Source organism: Podarcis melisellensis, assembly GCF_964234715.1.
Source record: "Podarcis melisellensis genome assembly, chromosome: 6".
Taxonomy (NCBI): Eukaryota; Metazoa; Chordata; class Lepidosauria; order Squamata; family Lacertidae; genus Podarcis; species Podarcis melisellensis.
In genome coordinates, this window is record NC_138538.1 from 69,025,275 (window position 1) to 69,044,058 (window position 18,784).

General features: G+C 46.2%; 2 protein-coding genes across 5 annotated transcripts in view; one reads left to right on the plus strand and one right to left on the minus strand.

The window, feature by feature from the left end:
- Positions 1 to 13,327, minus strand: part of DDAH1 (dimethylarginine dimethylaminohydrolase 1) — a 121,081-nt gene extending 107,754 nt beyond the window's left edge. For 2 of the 4 annotated variants that reach the window (XM_081914300.1, XM_081914298.1), the window contains exons 1-2: positions 12,479 to 12,618; positions 6,318 to 6,415 (exon numbers count right to left, since the gene is read on the minus strand). The gene's annotated coding sequence lies outside the window, so the exon portion shown is untranslated. Of the gene's footprint in view, positions 1 to 6,317; positions 6,416 to 12,478; positions 12,620 to 13,236 lie in introns of those variants that run through there. The other 2 variants (XM_081914299.1, XM_081914301.1) reach the window with 2 other exon arrangements.
- Positions 13,328 to 14,911: 1,584 nt separating this feature from the next.
- On the plus strand, positions 14,912 to 18,068 carry CCN1 (cellular communication network factor 1). Its single transcript, XM_081914353.1, has 5 exons — positions 14,912 to 15,309; positions 15,664 to 15,880; positions 16,267 to 16,614; positions 16,816 to 17,018; positions 17,137 to 18,068. The coding sequence occupies exons 1-5, from the start codon at positions 15,247 to 15,249 to the stop codon at positions 17,434 to 17,436; spliced, it is 1,131 nt and encodes a 376-aa protein (XP_081770479.1). The 5' UTR covers positions 14,912 to 15,246; the 3' UTR covers positions 17,437 to 18,068.
- The last annotated feature ends 716 nt before the right edge of the window (positions 18,069 to 18,784 follow it).

Sequence of the window (18,784 nt, forward strand, 5' to 3'; positions counted from 1 at the left end):
GATTTCTGCTTCAGTCTGTGATGGGAGAAGCTGCACTGACAGCAACATCCCCTTTCTTTTTGAAATAAGGTTACTCCAAAAAAAAAACAAAGTGATATGTGCAACTCCTTCCAAAACATTTGGTGAACCCATTGCCCGTATCAAAAGAAATATGACAAATTAACAGACACAGTCATAAGTGACATCCAGTTTTGCACGAGTGGACTTCTATTTGCATAATGGGACTTAATAGCTCATTCAGTAGAGAATGAGACTCTTCATCTGAGGATCATGGGTATGAGCCCCATGTTGGACAAAAGATTCCTGGACTGCAGGGGGTTGGACTAGATCAGTGTTTCCCAAACTTGGGTCTCCAGATGTTTTTGGACTACAATTCCCATCATCCCTGACCACTGGTCTTGCTAGCTAGGGGTGATAGGAGTTGTAGTCCAAAAAGAGTTGGAGACCCAAGTTTGGGAACCAGGGACTAGATGAACCTCAGGGTCCCTTCCAACTCTTACGATTCTACAATTCCCTTTGCCTCTTTTCCCTGCGCTTAAACTCTGCTGCTGGGGACAATACAGTGGTACCTCTGGTTACAAACTCAATTTGTTCCGGAGGTCTGTTCTTAAGCTGAAACCGTTCATAACCCAAGGCACACTTTCGCTAATAGCACCTCCTGCTGCTGCCACGCTGCCGGCGTGCGACTTCCGCTCACATCCCGGGGCAAAGTTCGCAACCAGGAGCATCTACTTCTGGGTTAGCGGAGCTCGTAACCTGCAGCGTTCGCAAGGAGGACGGTACGTAACATGAGGATCCACTGTATTGCTATGCTAAGGTGCCATGCAAAGAGCTTAGGCAAGGATCAGCGACTCTACAATCACTACATCCAGCATGACAACATAAGGAGGACTACATATTTAATTTATCTGCACATGGTTTATACTCTCACTGAAATAAAACCAGAAGGCATAATTTAAATACTAATTTAAATGGGGGTCTTTGTGGTCGGTGTGTGTGTTAAAAAAAAATCATTCGTCAATAAGTCAGGTATGTTGACCCCAAGGTTTCCTGGAATGCCTCCATGAATGTAAGAGTGACATCATGTCTGTTCACTTGTCTCCTGTTGATAAATTAGCCAAACCACATAGGTAAGAGGAGCTTTTTTCTGAATTAGGACAGCAGCAGTTTGATCATCCTATATGTTTGTTCAGTCGACTGCTTGAGTGACCAAATTCTATTTGTAGTCATTGTGACAACGAAAGCTATGTCGGTTTAGGTGACATCTGCGTCAGTGGATTCCCTCCCCCCTTCCTGACTGGAACTTATATGGCCTGGGACAGAAACTAACTCATAGAATATGATGTGAGCAGAATCCTCTGGAAATTTCCCCAACAAATATGTGGACCTCCATGTTCAGTGAGATGTATGCTTCTGCATTCCAGTTCCTGGAAATGAGGGAGCAGATATGAGGTAGCTAACCTTTCCTGAGCCAAGAGCCACATTGTCCCATAGACTAAGTCTGTAAATTACCTTGAGACGTACATGTAAAAGCACTTTCCCAGCTTTGGGAAGGAGCGGGTGAGTGGTTCCCAGGACCCTGCCAGCGCCCTGTGCTTCCTTCCTAAAGCTCAGCGCCACACTTAGCCAGCTTTGGGAAGGCAACATGAGGGCTGGTGTGTGTTTGTGTGTGTTCACTTTTGGTCTTGTTCCCCACACAGCCTCCACAAGGCAGTGTGTGGCCCACGAGTTCCCTGTTGAAGTACCCTTGCAAGCCACTTGGCATGAAAAGTTGGACCACTCTGTTCCACATGGACCTCCATTGATCATCATCCCAGGCTGTACTGATGTGGAAGCAGGAGACTAGTTCTCTGCCAGTTTTGACGCAGTTAAGGTATCCCACAAAATATGAATCAATGTATTTCTCAATCTTGAAAGAGCTTTATTGGTTCCCACTTTCTTTTCAGGCACAATTCGCGATGCTGCCTCTTACCTTTAACATACTAAATGGCATTAGTAAAAGGTAAAGGTAAATGACCCCTAGACAGTTAAGTCTAGTCAAAGGCAACTATGGGGTTGTGGCACTCATCTCGTTTTTCAGACCGAGGGAGCCATTGTTGTCCTCAGACAGCTTTCCAGGTCACGTGGCCAGCATGATGAAACCGCTTCTGGTGCAACAGAAGCCAGAGCGCACGGAAATGCCATTTACCTTCCCGCCACAGTGGTATCTATTGTATCTACTTGCACTGCCATACTTTTGAACTGCTAGGTTGGCAGGAGCTGGGACAGAGCAACGGGAGCTCACCCCATCTCATGGATTCAAACCGCCAACCTTCTGATTGGCAAGCCCAAGAGGCTCAGTGGTTTAGACCACAGTGCCACCTGCTCCCAATAAAATGGCACTGGACCAAGGACTTGACCACCAATTAATACTGGCAGTTGAGGCCCTTCTCTGAGTTCTCCCACGTCACAAGTTAGGCAGGTGCTACCAGAAAGAGTACCGGTACCTAGTTTTTAAACTCCTTTCCTAGAGAAGTTCACCTGGAGCCTTTCACTGGGCACCAAACCAAAACCATCCCATTTTACTGAATTTATAGTTGACATCATAGCTTTTAAGGCATTTTTTTCCTATTGCTCTATTTTTTAGTTGCTGTTTTTAGTACAGTTATGTATTGCTTTTAGGGACGCGGGTGGCGCTGTGGGTAAAAGCCTCAGCGCCTAGGGCTTGCCGATCGAAAGGTCGGCAGTTCGAATCCCCGCGGCGGGGTGCGCTCCCGTTGCTCGGTCCCAGCGCCTGCCAACCTAGCAGTTCGAAAGCACCCCCGGGTGCAAGTAGATAAATAGGGACCGCTTTCTAGCGGGAAGGTAAACGGCGTTTCCGTGTGCAGCTCTGGCTCGCCAGAGCAGCGATGTCACGCTGGCCACGTGACCCGGAAGTGTCTCCGGACAGCGCTGGCCCCTGGCCTCTTGAGTGAGATGGGCGCACAACCCCAGAGTCTGGCAAGACTGGCCCGTACGGGCAGGGGTACCTTTACCTTTACCTTTTTATGTATTGCTTTTATAATCTATCCAGTGGATTCTATGAATACGAAGGGAAGATAAAGGGGGGGCATCTATATAAATAACATTGACACAAGTGATAATTTTATTAAAGCTAGAATTATTCTCAGACTTTCAGCTTTGACTAACTTGCACATTCTTCGGATTGCGATATTAAATCTAAAATTCACGCAGACCTCTTTCCGCACAAGGGGTGCTCATTAATTCTTTGCTCTGGCTATGTGGCTTTTATTTTGCGAGCAGGCGGTCACCTAAGTTACATGGTGATATTTTGCTCTTTGAATGGATGACTGAAGCTTACCTAGCGTGCTGGATCTTTTGTTCTTTTTCACCCCATCTCTCCTATTGTTTGCCATGGCCTTGTTGTTCCGTCATGTGTAAAATTAGATTCTAAGCTCCTTGGAGAAAGGACAGCACCTTTCTCGCTTTGTTCTCTAAATGCCTAACACGCTTTTGGGCCATATAGAAGTGGGAAAAATATTAATGTAAGCATTATATGAACTTCAGAAGATGACGAAAACATTTAGATATAGCACATTGCATGAACCTTTAAGGGAAAATACAAGAAAAGGAGTACTGGAGCTGGCGACTAGCTCACATATTCACGAAAGAATCTGGAATCCTGACTGCAAGCAAAATCTGTTAACAGGTTTGCGGAAGTTATGTGCAAAATGTAGAGAAGAAAAGTGTGCTTCCACTTCCATTATCCAAACCCCAACAGTGACTTTTTGCAGAAAGTCAAATTAAAATTCATTGTGCACTCTTCTGGCATTTTACCTTTGTTCAAAGCAATTTAGGACCAAGATACTACTTAGGCTCATGGCTGCATGTATTAATGGTTTTGACTCACTCGCAATCATGCATATTTTCTCCAACATCAGACTGCATCATGGAATTGGTAGTCTTGCAATGCATCTGATGGCACAATGGCACTTTCCTACCCTCTCCTTCTCGCTGCACCTCCCATGCCCTCTTAAAGAGCCATTTCTAAGGATTTGGGAGACCCTCTGGAACAGTGTGGCACAGGTAGCAGCTCAGGGAGGAGGCAATGAGTGGAAACTAGGGTGTAGCCTTGCATTAACAAACCAAAAACAAGTTCAGATCCAAGCCACTGAGTCATTCTCGAGCAAACATGATTGACTTTGGCATAAACAGGACAAAGGGATTTGGTGAGATTGTAGGAGATAGTTTGGTACAAAAGGGTTCGATGATCATGAGAAGGCAACTATCACAAGAACACCTTCTGTCACAGGTAAAAGCATAACAGAAACGTGCATTACAGGAACACGTGGCCAGCTGCACACTTGCTGCTATACAGGGGCTCAGCTAAGTTCCCCTCCTAAAAAATATTTGGGGGGCGCAGGTCCTCCAATACCCCGAATGATGGGGGGGGAGGAAGCCAAGTGTGGAGCCAAGCGTGGCACGGCTTCCGTGGCCAGCTCCTCCTCCTCCTCCTGATGTGAAAGGAGGCCCCAGCTGTTCCTGAAGCTGCCACATGATGTCGCGTACATGACGTCACTCTGACATGCGTGTCATCATGCATATGCACCATATGTGCTCTGCCGGCCCCCCAATCTCCTCTGCTGCTATACATGTTGCAGTCTTTACTAATTGCTACCAAGCCATGAAGAGAACAGCCAGTTTGTTTCCTGGCCTCTGCAGCCTAGTGGACGTAACAAAAGTGCAACACAAAGTTACGCATACTGCAAGCTCGCTGAACTGATCTGTGATCTGATCGATATTTACTGTTTGCTATTTGTTTTAGAATTGGTTCATTGTTTATTGTGTTCATGATTATAGTCCTCAACATATGCTGTGATATTGTTTCCGCTGCGGGATTTATTTTAACAAAGAGGGAGCTAAAAGTACCCTAGATAAAATAAGGCACAATAATAAAGGGAAAGGACCACACATTCCATATGCTGCTTCCTTCTGCAAATAACCATGCGAAACAATTATGTCATTAACACCATGCATGGACTCAGCCCTTATTTGCCTCTACATCCTTGGCTGCTGCTCACAAATGCACTAGATTATCTCTCCACACACACCAGCCACAGTGGTGTAGCGTGGGGGGTGCAGGGGGGGCCGGCCACACCGGGCACAACATCTGGGGGTTAGGGTTAGGGGGCGCAAATCCACAGGTTAGGGGGCGCAAATCCATGGGTTAGGGGGTGCAAATTACTTGCTTTGCCCCTGGTGCAGACAACCCACGCTACGCCACTGACCAGCCATCATCAGCTCTGGCATATCTTTCTGCATATAGAAGCTTTGTCTGTGGCAAGTATGGGGGAGATGAAAGCATGAATCACCCTTTTGCTTTTCATGTTCCCAATGTCTTTAATGAAAGGGGAACTTGAACATCTGCCACAGACAGATCACACATCTTTTTGCAGGGAGGAAGCCTGAGTTCCTCCTTCACACATCAACCTGAAGTGCAGAAGACTAAGAGTGCTCCCGCTTCCTTTCAAACCCTCTGCATAATGCACAAAGCCACATCCCAAGGTAGCATGTTACTTGCACATTGGAGCTAAATTGAAACTAGATCATACTGAGGCTGTAACTAAAATTTAGCAGTTATAGCAGAACTCGTTATGTGTTTCCTTTGCATTTATTTGGTCTCTTGATTTCGTCTCAGCCGGTTCTGGTGATTTGAGTCTTGCACGCTTGTGTCCAACCGATGGGGATATCCATATTGTTAGAAAAGTTCCCAAGGACGTAGAGCTCTGAAGCTTGGCACATATGTAATCCAAAACTAAAAACATTATTCCGTCAAAACAGAGGGCTCAAAAGTTCACCCCAAATGGTTAAGGAACTTCTTGACAACAAAGAAGCTGAATATTTGGCACTCGGGTTGCCCAAAACATGCAGATTACTCAAAAAGTCCAAAAGGGAGACAACTGCAAGGGTCTTCCTGGAAATGAGGGATAAAACTGTTCTCCCCAAATAGCTAAGACGCTTCTAAGCACTCAAGAAAGTTGAAACTTGGTGTGCATATTCTTAGTAGCAGCTAGGAACAGAATGCTACTTTCATTAATGAGTAAATGTGTATAAGAACAGTGTAGGTGTTTCAATTAAGATTGTCATGCTATGCAGCAAAAAAAATGCTCATATCAAATGTAATTGCCCAGTGATCTCATCATCATCGCCCAGCTATGCTCCTTCTATCTGATTTCAGAAGAGTTTCAGAACACAGAAACACACATCAGACAGAAATTCCCATGCCAGAACTTGTGATAAGGAAGTCAATAACCTTTCAAAAAGCTGAGTAGTCTCACCTTCTTGTTTAGCTTGCAATTGTCCTTCCAATGTCCCTCGTTGTCCAGTCATTTTACGGGTTATTAAAAGTTCACAGGTCAGACACAATAGCCTTCTCCTGTTCAGATGAAAAACAGCATAAAGATTTCATGAGGTGTTTTTTTCACCGCCACACATAAATGTTTTCACCACCACATGAAAATGTTTTGTCTGTTCTGGCTCTTAGAAATCTGCGTTTATTTTTATTTGGATTCCACATTATTGGAAAAAAGTTGCACGATTTAGTACATATTTTCTTCACATCCAATATATGGTTCAGGGCTGATTAGGGCTTGGCTTAGCCTCTGAAGTGGTTTGAAATGCCAGTACCATCCGCACTGGTTACAATAAAAAGTGAGTATTGTTGAGCAAGTACCAAGGACCTTTTCCTCACCACTAAGTAACCACAACCACATTAGGGGTTGGGGCTTCTTCTAGGAAAAGCAACATAGCTTTTCCTGTCAAGCCCCTGCACCTCTTCGATTTGAAACGAAACATTTTTCAACATACACCTTCAGTCCTGAACCCCCAATTCTGAATAACACCAGGGTAACTGTTAGATTTCCACACACCACCTCTTTAATTCTCTGAAGAAAAATAAGCAAATGAAACAGGAAGTTCCAGAAGGCTCTGTAGGTAAGATGAACCATGAGATCTGCAAAGATACAGCAGAAGAAGAAAGGAGAGGCACAGGAATGAAAGAACATCTTTATTCCCAAGGACTGAAAAAGCACCCAGAACCTGTTCTTAGCAGGCCTTGTTTATACAGTTGTTGCACAAGGAATGTAGACTTGTCTATTTGTTCCTGAAGAATACTGCGTTAACTTTGTGCAAACCAAGGAAGCAAAAACCTGAAACCACTTGAACATTAAACACTGAGGTCATACTTCAGTTCCGCTGTCTTCTCTATGCATTTCCATGTTTAGCTGGCCCCCTCCCCAGCTTTTCACCTCCCTTGTGAGTCACGGAACCAAGACATTTACTACTGAAGGGATGATTTAGGGCTGCAGGAACCAGTGGTCTGGCAAAAGCAGCAGGAGAGGCCCATTCGAAGGTAAGCGCAAACATTAAATGTAGAAAAGTGTAGAGCTGAGGGAAGAAACCCAAAGCCGAGAAAAGGAGAAGAATGAAAGACATAGGAAGGAGAAACTCGAATCTGGAAATGTTAAAGAACACCACAAAAGGTGTTTCCATTGAGCAAAAGCTTTCCTAGGAGAACATTTAGACACCAGCCTTTGGACATGTCTGCCATCCATCTCCATTCTCAATATATATTTTCAGGGCATTCATGCAATAGATGCTCCTTGGTTGAGTTACTGTCCCTAAATGAACACGGGAAACTCAGACGACCCAGTAGGGCACAATAGGGTCAGGTTCTGCTCATTCTAGTAGTACTAGAGGTTCAAGCTTCAATTCCTGGCATGTCAAGGAAGGGGCAACTTTATCTGATAGTTTCTGAAGTCCACATGCCATAATGCTGTGTTTATGCTGTGGTCAGCTCCTGCTCCAGATGTTCTCATGTCTTCGCAAGCTACTCCAGGAAGTCAGTGCAGCACAGCAGAAACCCACAGCACACACCACTGCCTCATGAGCCCTGGCTGACCAAGAAGACCGGCTGGAATTCTGGTTTCCGCCTCCAGCCAAAGCATCATAAAGCTGGCATGCAACGGGTGCTAGCAAGCCAAACATTAGGATTTCCTTCCATGACGAGAATTGTGAATTATTATTTGGGGAAGAGGGGTTTGTGTGGAGGGGCAAAGTCACCTTCATGCTATAGGCGCAAAGATGTTCTGTGTTGAACTTCTGAAATCTATTTAAAGTCTGTTCCCAAGAAGAGTGCAGTTAATCTGTGGACCTACAAATGGTAGTAGATTGCAACTCCCATCACTGGTATGCTGACTGGGGCTGATGGGAGTCTAGCACAGGGTTTCCCAAACTTGTGTCTCCAGCTGTTTTTGGATTACAGTTCCCATCATCCCTGACCACTGGTCCTGCTAGCTAGGGATGATGGGAGTTGTAGTCCAAAAACAGCTGGAGGCCCAAGGGTGGCAAACTCTGGTCTGGCAGGATCTGGAGGGCCACAGGTTAGTCATCCCTATACTATGGGATGGAGGAGAAGAAGCAAAGAGGCAAGAAGTGACTGGGCTCATGGGAGATAAATGTAGGAATAGATGGGAGAAGGATTGAGGAAGAAGAAACGTTGATGGAGATCGCCCACTGCCTCAGGATAACAAGGCCCGGGATGTGGAAGAGAAGAAAAGCCACCCCTCCAACTGATTGGTTCCTACAATTGCAGATCCTGCCCCTCTCACAATTCAGTGAAGCAGTATTTGCTCCATTGATCAAGGAGAATATTGAAGGGCTGGTCTTGAATTCACCATGCATGGCCTGTGGCAGCACCTGTAGTTGCAGCTAAATCGCCTCAGGAACCACTGCTATAGAAGCCCTGGCATATGCTTACAATACACGAATGCAAGGCTTTTCCTCGGGCAGAAATGTTCAGATCAAAACAGAATGCATTTGATTGTGTTCAACATTGTCTCCTGTCTGGGAGGAATTGTACGGCTTTCATTTAGAAACAAACAGAATCATTCCAGTCTTCTTTTACACTCTTTCCCTCTGTGGGACAAAACCCCTTAATGACATAATGGCAATCAGCAATCTTGAAGGAATATATATATACATATATGCTATCCTAATGTGTGTCTAGAGAGAAGCAGATTCATTCTCTAAGGTACAGACTGCAGAAAAGACTGCAACAGAAAAGCATCTGAGAAATGCTCACAGGGAAATCTGAATTCAAAAGTCATTCACGTAGCTGCGGGATTCAACTCCTTAAAATTCAGCTCAGGACTGTAAAATGGCACGAATTCGCCTCTGCTTTAGAGGCTCCCAATGGGACCGTGTGAAGTGTGTGGGTTTGATATCACATTTACTGGGATAGAGCCAGGGGGCAAACAAAGAGGGAAAGAAATCATGAGCTCTCTTAGGGGAAGAAAATATGTGGGAATAGTTTTGGTAAGGTGAGCTTTATCAGTTTTATCTTGTCTTTCCTTTCGCTCTCATCCCATCCTGCTGCCATGTAAAGGATTCTCCTGGAAGGGTGCCCTTAGACCTGGAGCTCCCAGGAGTTCCTCTGGTGTAAGGGATGCTTGAATGATCATTGACTAGGGTGAAAACCAACCCTGCCAGGTAATATGGCCATCAAACCTGTAGCTCCGCAAGCTGAGCCAGGGGAAACTCAGGCTGTTATCTTGACATCCTTGGGATTCACAAAAACAGGAGCCAAACAGTCCCATTCATTGTCTTTTGAGCTGCAAGCCCACACACTTTATCCAGTCGCCTGGAGCCAAGCATCCAGATTCAGAGCCAAGTTTACACCAAGAAGCCACAGCAGCGAAAATGCAATGCTTCATTAAGGAGGTTATAAACCCAGGACCAAGAAAGGGCAATTGAAAAAGGGCCAGCAGTGTAGAGTTAATTTTGGGAAGTCAGGTACAGAATAGAAAATAACAGAACTAGATTGCTCCCACCCTAATACTAACTAATCATTAAGATTAGCTACTGAACCGACAAGCTGTATCCAGGCACATGTGGATTTTGCAACTAGGGGCCTTCAAACCAAAGCCAGATACCATCTTTTATTACAAAAAGGCCTGTATTTCCTGTAGCCAATCAGGACCTAGGGACATATTTTCACAGTACTAGAGGGTCTATACCTTGGTGCACCATGCAGTCATTTCTGCAGTTACAGTGACCTTGACACAGTGTTGCAACAGATGCTCACAGGAGACAATACGAAACGAGTTAACAGCGCTACAATTCCAAGCACCCACAACAACCCACAGTTCCCAGGATACTCCGGGGGAAATGGATTGTGCAGACATGGCAAAAGAGCATCGAAAGGAAACCTCGAGGGTAGAGCGCCAGGCTAGCAGATGTGGGTGAAAGGACCCATGTGCCACTGCGCATGTAGGACTGCACCAGCTTCCGGGAACGCAGCTTCCCAGTTCTTAAGCAAATGAATAGGGTGTGCAGGCCAGTAAGAGTCTCAGGCCAGACTTCAGTAAAAGGCTTGGAAAGTGCTGCTCTATGGATTGAACAGAGCCAACAAATAGATTGTGCTGGCAACCAAATGATCTAAGAGAGGTGCACCAAAGTGCCACAGAGAAAATACTGGGGCCTACTCTCGGATTCTCTGCGGTTGTGTAGGGCCCTGGAAACAGGCCTTAGCACCCTCCGTAATATTGCAAGGCTTCCCCAGATGCACCTCTCAGGTTGGCCACCGCTTGGCCAGTGACCTTATCTATAGCGATGCTCCCATGCGCCTCCTCTTGGTCGCATGTGAAGCCAGTCTGGCAATTTTAGAATCTATGCCTTTTAACTTAACCTTAAGAAAGGAAGTTAAACTACCACACTCCTAGCCACCCACCTCTGGCCAGTAAGGACTGCCGAATCCAGCCGAAGATGCCTGCATAGCTCATCTCTCCCTCTCCCTCTCCCCCCCCCACCCCAAGCATCCCCTGCCAAGGATGCCAACTTGAATAAAATATTGGTGGGGGGAGGCCTCAGGTAATCCATCCTCCACATTAATTGACCCCCCCACACACACACAGCCTACTATTAACTTTGCCCCACCCTTCGAATATTTTATTGGGTGGGGTGAGTGAGGCAAAAGGACCTCGTCCTATAGGAGTTGGTTCCTATGTCCCCTGCAGAAGGGCCCCGGGGTACCAAGTCCTTAACCTTAGCAAAGCGAGGCAGAGCGCACGCGGGGAGGATCTTCGACGGTGCGGAAGGGAGGAAAAACCCCTCTCTAGGAAAGGCTCGGGACACGTGCCCAGAGATTCCCGAGTGATCCAGATCTCTGGAACGCTGCAGGGTCAGCGACCCCAAATGAGCTCGCCTTGCTAAAAGGAGAGCCGGACGCGCCTTACGCCTACCCTTTCAGCTACATCATTGTCCTCCTCCTGCGGGGTGGGGGGTGGCTAGCGGATGACGACACTCCTCAAGACTTTCACCAAATATGGATCGGGGTTGGAAACCTCGGGAGTTTGTTTAGCTCGCGCCGGAAATCACTTTGGCAATTATCTCCTCTCTCTCTCTCTCTCCATCCACCCCAAGCCCCCACCTCTGCTACGTCGGTTTCCCAAAGCAAAGGCCAGGCAGCAAGGGAAGGGATCCGATCCCACCACCCCGGCTGCAGAGGGCAAAGAGAGAGAGGGGTGGGGTGGGGGGAAACCCCACTCTCCCGAACAGTGACGAGGCAGCTTCCCTGGCTGCCCCACTCAGCACTTTCTGCCTGACATCCGACGAGGAGCAAATGGGAGGCGGCGCCACTACACACCTCGGCTCCTCTCCGACCCCCACGCACCCCTCCCATCGGCTACGACAGGCGTGGGTTTGGGTTTTTTTTGGGGGGGGGGAAGCCACGAGCTACTGAAACAAGTTTTCTCCCTTTCCGGTGAACAGTCCCTGGGGAACGCAATCGTCGTTAACCCTGGACTCAATTCCTTTTTAGACAGATGGTTACCTCATATTGTCTTCTGATGGGGTGGGGATAGAGGGATGGAGAACTCCCTCCTGAAGGATGCACAAAAAGACGGGTCTTTTATACTACCCCAACCCCGTGTTTATTCCTCCTCCTTTTTTTGAGGGGGGGGAGGTGTCTAGAGCTAGTCAGAAAATACTCCCATATTTGAAAGAGCCGGAAGGGACGATGAGGACCACCGAGAGTCCAACCCCCCCTGCAATGTGGGGCTCGAACCCACGGCCTTGAGATTAAGAGCCTCACGCTGTACCAACTGAGCTACATGTGTAGTCCTTTAGTCGAAGGGGAGAGACAGGGAAACCGTATATGTGCGTGGAAACTGCTTCTGCAAGCTGGTGCTTCAACCCGCCCCCCCCCAGAGGACACAGGGCTCCATTATATTGGTTCTACCTCCCTGGCTGCAGAGACACCCAACCCCTTTTCCCTTGGAAAAAAAACACCTAACAACAACAGCCACTCTGTCATTTCTGAAGTTCCCTGCAGGATTTAACAAAGCTGCTTATTATTCCTCGAACATTGCCCCCAACTTCTCACTTAGACTCACACTCGCACCCCCCCTCCAATTAGGACCCAGGAGCAGCAACAACTTACCCTGGAAACACGCTCCCAGCCCCTCTGAAACGCCTCCCTGTGTGCGGACCCGGCGACGAGCCGTCTGGGTTTGCCCTGCTCCAAAGCAGCAGCGGGGCTGGCGAGGGGTCCGCTCCCCTCCCCGCCACGGGCCACCCTCTGTGCGTCGAATAGCGCATATAAGACACAACCCGTATGGCCATGGGAGGCGGCCAGGTCGATCACATTGCTTTTCCCCCCTTCGCATCGCCTCCAACAACCTCTCTCTCCCCCCCTACCCCCCGCCCCCCACTGCTACATGGTCTCTCTGCTTGGGAGCAGCACGTTTCTGTGGTTGGAAATCAGACGGCGCGGACGGAATCGATAGTTGCTTTATTAAAAGTTAAGCGCAGCAACAAGCCCCCCCCCCTCTCCCCAGGGGAATAAGATATCCAGCAAGGGATATTTCTTCTAAGTTATGTATTTGTCACTAACAGGCCAGCAAAGCCACAATGCAATTCCTCCTAAACCATAATAGGTAGATTGCGTGAAGGATGGGGGGGGGGGAGAGAGAAAAGGGGGGGTAGAGAGGAGAAGAAAAACACCCCACCAAGAATTCCGAAGAATTTCCTGCCCTGGGAACAAAAGTGAAGTCTATATTTAACAACATCTGAAGCTGTCAAGAATGCTTTGTGGTTGGGTAACAGTGCAGAAAAATGTGGAAAATGCGGACTACTGCTCGACCAAATATGGAAATATTGTTACGTCTGGTGTCTGAATCGCCATCTGGAAATACTTACGGCGATGAAGGAGGGTTGAAAGACGCCACAACAGAAGCTAGGAACACCTCTGTGTCGTCGTCGTCGTGCCCTCCACGATAATAATAAAAAAACCCCAAATCCTAAAACCAGAGAAGATGCATTAGGAAAGAAACTTAACCGAAGAGGAAAATACTATAAGCAAACAAACAAACCCCCCAAACCCATAAACAACAGGCTTGCAAAGGAAGGCGTGTTCTGAAGGCCCGCCATCGCTTTTAAATGACTTATTATGGGAGCCCACGTTCACCAAAGTGTTTGCCTTTCGCGTAATTAAAGCGCCAATAAGGAACATTCGGATTTATTTATTTATTACGCATTTTGAACAGAACGCCGTAGGTGTGTTGCAATATATGGTTTATCATTTGTATAGCTTTCAAAACATTCTCCACATTATAGTAAGAAAACAAAAAACAAAAACATCATTTGAATACTGCTAAGCCGGGACGTGCAGGGTAGGCGCTGTTTTATTCTAATTGCTTATCATTCCACGCTAGAGGGGAAGGTCACGGAGAGTTCATTGTTCCATAGGAACCACTTTCAATTTTGCTTTTATTGAAGCAATTTCACACACACACACAATCACAGCCTCCTTCAAGACGGACCAAGAATCAAGAATCATAAAAGGGACCTTTAGAAAGGTTGTGTGTGTGTTTGTGTGTGTGTGTGTGTGTGTGTGTGTGTTTTTACTCTCAGCGTCCCGAACTTCTTGCAGCAACATCCCAAGTTTAAAGATTATCAGCTTAAAAGGTAAAGAGAGAGATAAGAAAAGCCGAACCTTTTCCCTGAAAAGCTGGAAACATTTGCAGCGTGGAGGTCTGGCTAGCTGCTTTTCGAGCAATCGAAATGTGCCAATTAAACCCAGAAAAGTTAATTAATAGCTGCAGGGCGAGGGAGCTGCTGGAGACGACGTTCTGCTTGATATGACCTCAAATAGCGGAAACGGAGCTTCCGAGATCAAGGTAGCCGAAGGTAAAAATAATAATCCATAACCCAAAAACTTAAGGGCACAAGAGGACCCCCCCCGCGCGCTCCCTGGAACCGGTCCAAACAACGGGGAGTAATTTCTTTTGCCCATGCCCCATTCAAAAAAATAAAAATAAAAATTTAAACGACGCAATCTGGGTCTTAGTTAAGGGATACACCTTTTCATCCCACTATTGGATCAAATCCGAATGTCTTAAGAAATTTGCATGCCTCTTCCCCCTCCCCCTCAACCCCCTCCCCTTTAATCTTCAATAGCATATAAGCTATTTAGCAAACACACCGGGACAATATGTCTAACGCGCTTGTTTCCTAGGCTGCAAATGGGGAAAGTTTCGGTGGGGGGGCAAAGAGAAGAAATCTTTATAGCCAAGCAAAATATTTTCTACCACCCACCCACCAAAAAAAAAGGAGAGGCGTGCGTGTTGCGATATTACAATCTATAACTCCGCGATTGTTTAAAAGCGTTGGAAAGGGGAGGGGAGGGAGAACCTGTTTTCTTGCTTGTGAGACGGCGAGGGGGAAAAAGTGCAGCTTAGACAGGGCGGAGCTTGGATGCAAACCGCGCCAAGGAAACATTCCTGAGATGCCTTACAATTCCTGGTGCTTTAGAATTCTGGAACGCTCAACGTCAGTGCAGCTGCAGCACGCGGCGCCTGCACACTATATAAGGCTGCTCCCTCTCGGAGCCTCCTCAGACGGCACAGGGATCCCCGGGAAAGTGCGCGGCGCCACGAGCAGCGGGAGCCAAGAGAAAGCAGCCGGGTCCTCCTCTCCGCCTTCCCCGCAGAGAAGCAAGGCGAGCCCCCGAGGCTTTCCAGGACTCGCGACTCTCTCTTTAAAACAAAACAAAAAAAAGTCACCGCCACTTCGCTCAGACAAACACCGAGAAATCGTTTAGGTCCTACTTTCCCTCCCTCCCTCTCTCTCTGTTCAAGTTTGCTTCTGGCTGAAGAAGGGAGAAAAGAGACCAGAAATCCTTCGCCTTAATAAAAAAGGGAACCGAAGATGAACTCTCAGAGAAGCAGCTGTTTCGTCCTGGCTTTTGCACTCCTTCAGTTAGTAAACAGGGTAGGTGTGGACGTTTCTTTTTTCATTTGCTGTGGATTCTTGCCTTCTCTTGTCTGCTGTGGGCAGAATGGTTTTTTTAAAAAAATAAGATATAGTGTGGCTTTGGGGAGGCATATACTTAAGTTGGGAGAAGGCAGAGGCAGCCGGCACGCCTGTTGCGAGGCAAGTGAGGAGAATGTATTCTTGCCAGTTCACAGAAATATAAGGAACTTGAGCTCTGAAGTGGCAATGATCAAAGGTGACGTGCCTGTGTTTTTGGTCTGCATTTATGGCAGGGAAGCCGACTGTTTCCTGCTTTGCTTAGTTGTACCTGTTTGTGTCTCACCAAACTTTTTATCCGTCTCTCCTCCCCAGGTGCTTTCTTCTTCTTGCCCAGCTGCTTGCCAATGCCCCCTGGAGGTCCCCAGATGTGCCCCGGGAGTCGGTCTGGTCCTGGACGGCTGTGGATGTTGTAAAGTCTGTGCTAAACAGCTCAACGAGGACTGCAGCAAGACGCAGCCTTGCGATCACACCAAGGGACTGGAATGCAATTTCGGCGCCAGCTCCACAGCTCCGAAGGGGATCTGCAGAGGTAAAAAGCTTGTGGCTTTGGCTCCCTTTGAAGTGTATATATATATATATATATATATTACCAACCAGTCCTTGTAGCGGTGAAGTTTAGTAATTTTCAGTCCATGTATGGTTATGCTTTGTTGTTGGTAGATTGGCAAAAGGGCATATGACTTCAACAGTCTGGAATGCAATTCACTATGTCTGGGCTGCACTAACAGCGCATAAGGAAAAGTGATTCCTGACTAACTTATTGTTCTAGCCTAGAGCTCTTGGGGATTGCAGGGAACTTTACCATAAATCGAATTTAACAGAGCAGAAAGAAAAGGGGGGGGGGAGAAACACACACCCTGCTTCAGCAGACTGAGCCCCCATTTACAATTCTCTCCTCTTTCCTAATCTTTGCAGCACAATCAGAAGGGAGACCCTGTGAGTACAACTCCAAAATCTACCAGAACGGAGAAAGTTTCCAGCCCAACTGCAAGCACCAGTGCACATGCATCGATGGAGCGGTTGGTTGTATCCCGCTGTGCCCCCAAGAACTCTCCCTTCCTAACTTGGGCTGCCCTAACCCAAGGCTAGTGAAAGTCCCTGGCCAGTGCTGCGAGGAATGGGTCTGTGATGACTCCAAAGATAACCTGGATGACCTGCAAGGTTTCATGGACAAAGAGTTTGGTCAGGATGCTTCCGAAGGAGAGCTAACCAGGAACAATGAGCTCATAGCCATCGTGAAAGGAGGGCTGAAAATGTTACCCGGTGAGTTTTAAGATGACCAGGGTCATGTTGTTCTTCTGCCAGGGAGGGGGAGGGGGGATTACCACTGGAAATTCTTTAGTGTGGGGGATTATCTGTCTACAGTGTTTTGCTATGCATGTTGATGAGAAGAGAAACAAAGAGCTCGTAAGAATGAGAAATTTATACTGTTGTTTTTTCTCTCCCCCCTCCTTTTTTGTAAAGTCTTTGAATCTGAGCCACGCACTCACTTCTTTGAGAACCCAAAGTGCATTGTGCAGACAACCTCGTGGTCCCAGTGCTCAAAGACCTGTGGGACGGGCGTCTCCACCCGAGTCACCAACGATAATCCTGACTGCAGACTAGTCAAAGAGACCAGGATATGTGAAGTGAGACCCTGCGGGCAACCCAGCTACGACTCCTTAAAGGTAAAAACAACACAGCCCCCTTTATGGTCCCACAACAATTCCCAGGTCGTTTTTGGGTGGAGGGAGCCTTTTGGCTGGAATTGCAACCTAACTTACGCTGTTGATCTCTTCCTTCCAGAAGGGGAAGAAATGCACTAAGACCAAGAAGTCCCAAGAGCCAGTCAAGTTCACTTACGCAGGTTGCTCCAGTGTAAAGAAGTACCGGCCGAAGTACTGCGGCTCATGTGTGGACAGCAGATGCTGCACGCCTCAGCAGACCAGGACTGTCAAGATCCGTTTTCGCTGCGACGACGGAGAGACCTTCACCAAGAACGTCATGATGATCCAGTCTTGCAGATGCAACTACAATTGCCCCCATGCAAACGAGGCCTATCCTAATTACCGGCTATTCAATGACATCCACAAATTTAGGGACTAGGTTGTGATTTGTGCAGGCTTGAGCGGAAGGCTTGCTCCAATTTTTTATTTTTTTTTATTTTTGAAGTAACAGTGGAGAAATGAACTCTTACGGAAGTGGTGCGTTTGTCCATTGGAGGGCAACACTGAGACACACAAAAAATGCACTGTGCAACTGGATACTAATGCAACAGTTTGAGCATACTTAAAGCTTCATAGTACTGGAGCAATCTTATTGCTTCATTTTGGAGCACTTTCATGATGACCGATTTCTGTTTGTAACTGATCTGTTTATACTTTGTCCGTCTGTTCCGGTTATGAAAACCTTCATTTTCTTACTGTTCAACATAATATCATGCTTTAGTTGTTGTTCCAAACTCTTGTTCGAGGTTACATTCCTTCCTAAGGTGGGCACTTTTGGAGTCCTCGCCTATGGCAGCTATAGGCACCAGCTATATATTTCATACCCACAAACAGAAATCGGTTCTTTTTAAAGCTGAATATTTTATTTATCAAAATGTAGCTTTTTTGTTTTTTTGGAGGAAAAAAAATCCCTAATACTGGAATAAGTTGTAAATGATTTAATTTTATATTCAATGAATTAAGAGAATTTATTTATGAAATTAATCATTTAATAAAGAAATATTTACCTAATTTCATTTTTAATATGGTGTGTTGATTTAGAGAAGCAGGAGATGCTATGGAATTTTAGATGGCTATGGGAAGCAATTTCTAAGAAAAGTTAGTCTCACTAAACTTATTAGCACTAGAGGGCTTCCTTTCAACTAAACATGTTCAGCATTGGCTTTTGAGGCTGCAGTCTTATACACACGTATTACCTGGGAGTAAGTTCCATTGAACTCAGTGCGGTTTATAAATAGACATGTATAGCATTGCATTGTTAGACTTACTTTAGTTCTGCCATCATTTTACCAAAGAAGTTAGTAACTCTTGCTCAATTAAATTATACATATCTTTGTACTTTAAACACAGCATTGTGCTTGTTCCAGGTCAGTTCTTAAGGATTCTAAATCAGATCATAAACTGATTGTTAAGTACACAGTGAAGCCAAAGTATTTTTTCATTATTGATGGCATTTCTCTAAAATGCAACATACTCACTCTGCAGCTAAATAGGTTGTTAGTGCTTTTAAGGATTTCTGCTGCTGCTGCTGCTTCTTGCAGATGAATACATTTCTTTGTTTGTGGGGAAAAGGTCTCCTTCAGTCTGCAGGAGGTAGTTTGCTTTCACTAAATTCAAACTTAAATGAGCTTGAAGCAATTACTTGTGTTAAACCTAAATAACATGGTGATTAAAAGTAAACATGTTGTTAAAAAGGAAAAGAATGCTAGGAATTCATAGTATTTTTC

What these genes read in the sequence shown, in the direction of transcription:
- CCN1 (XM_081914353.1), top strand. Translation starts at nt 15,247, where the DNA reads ATGAACTCTCAGAGAAGCAGCTGTTTCGTCCTGGCTTTTGCACTCCTT. An exon ending in TCCGAAGGGGATCTGCAGAG is followed by an intron (nt 15,881 to 16,266) that starts GTAAAAAGCTTG and finishes TAATCTTTGCAG; the next exon opens with CACAATCAGAAGGGAGACCC. An exon ending in AGGGCTGAAAATGTTACCCG is followed by an intron (nt 16,615 to 16,815) that starts GTGAGTTTTAAG and finishes TTTTTTGTAAAG; the next exon opens with TCTTTGAATCTGAGCCACGC.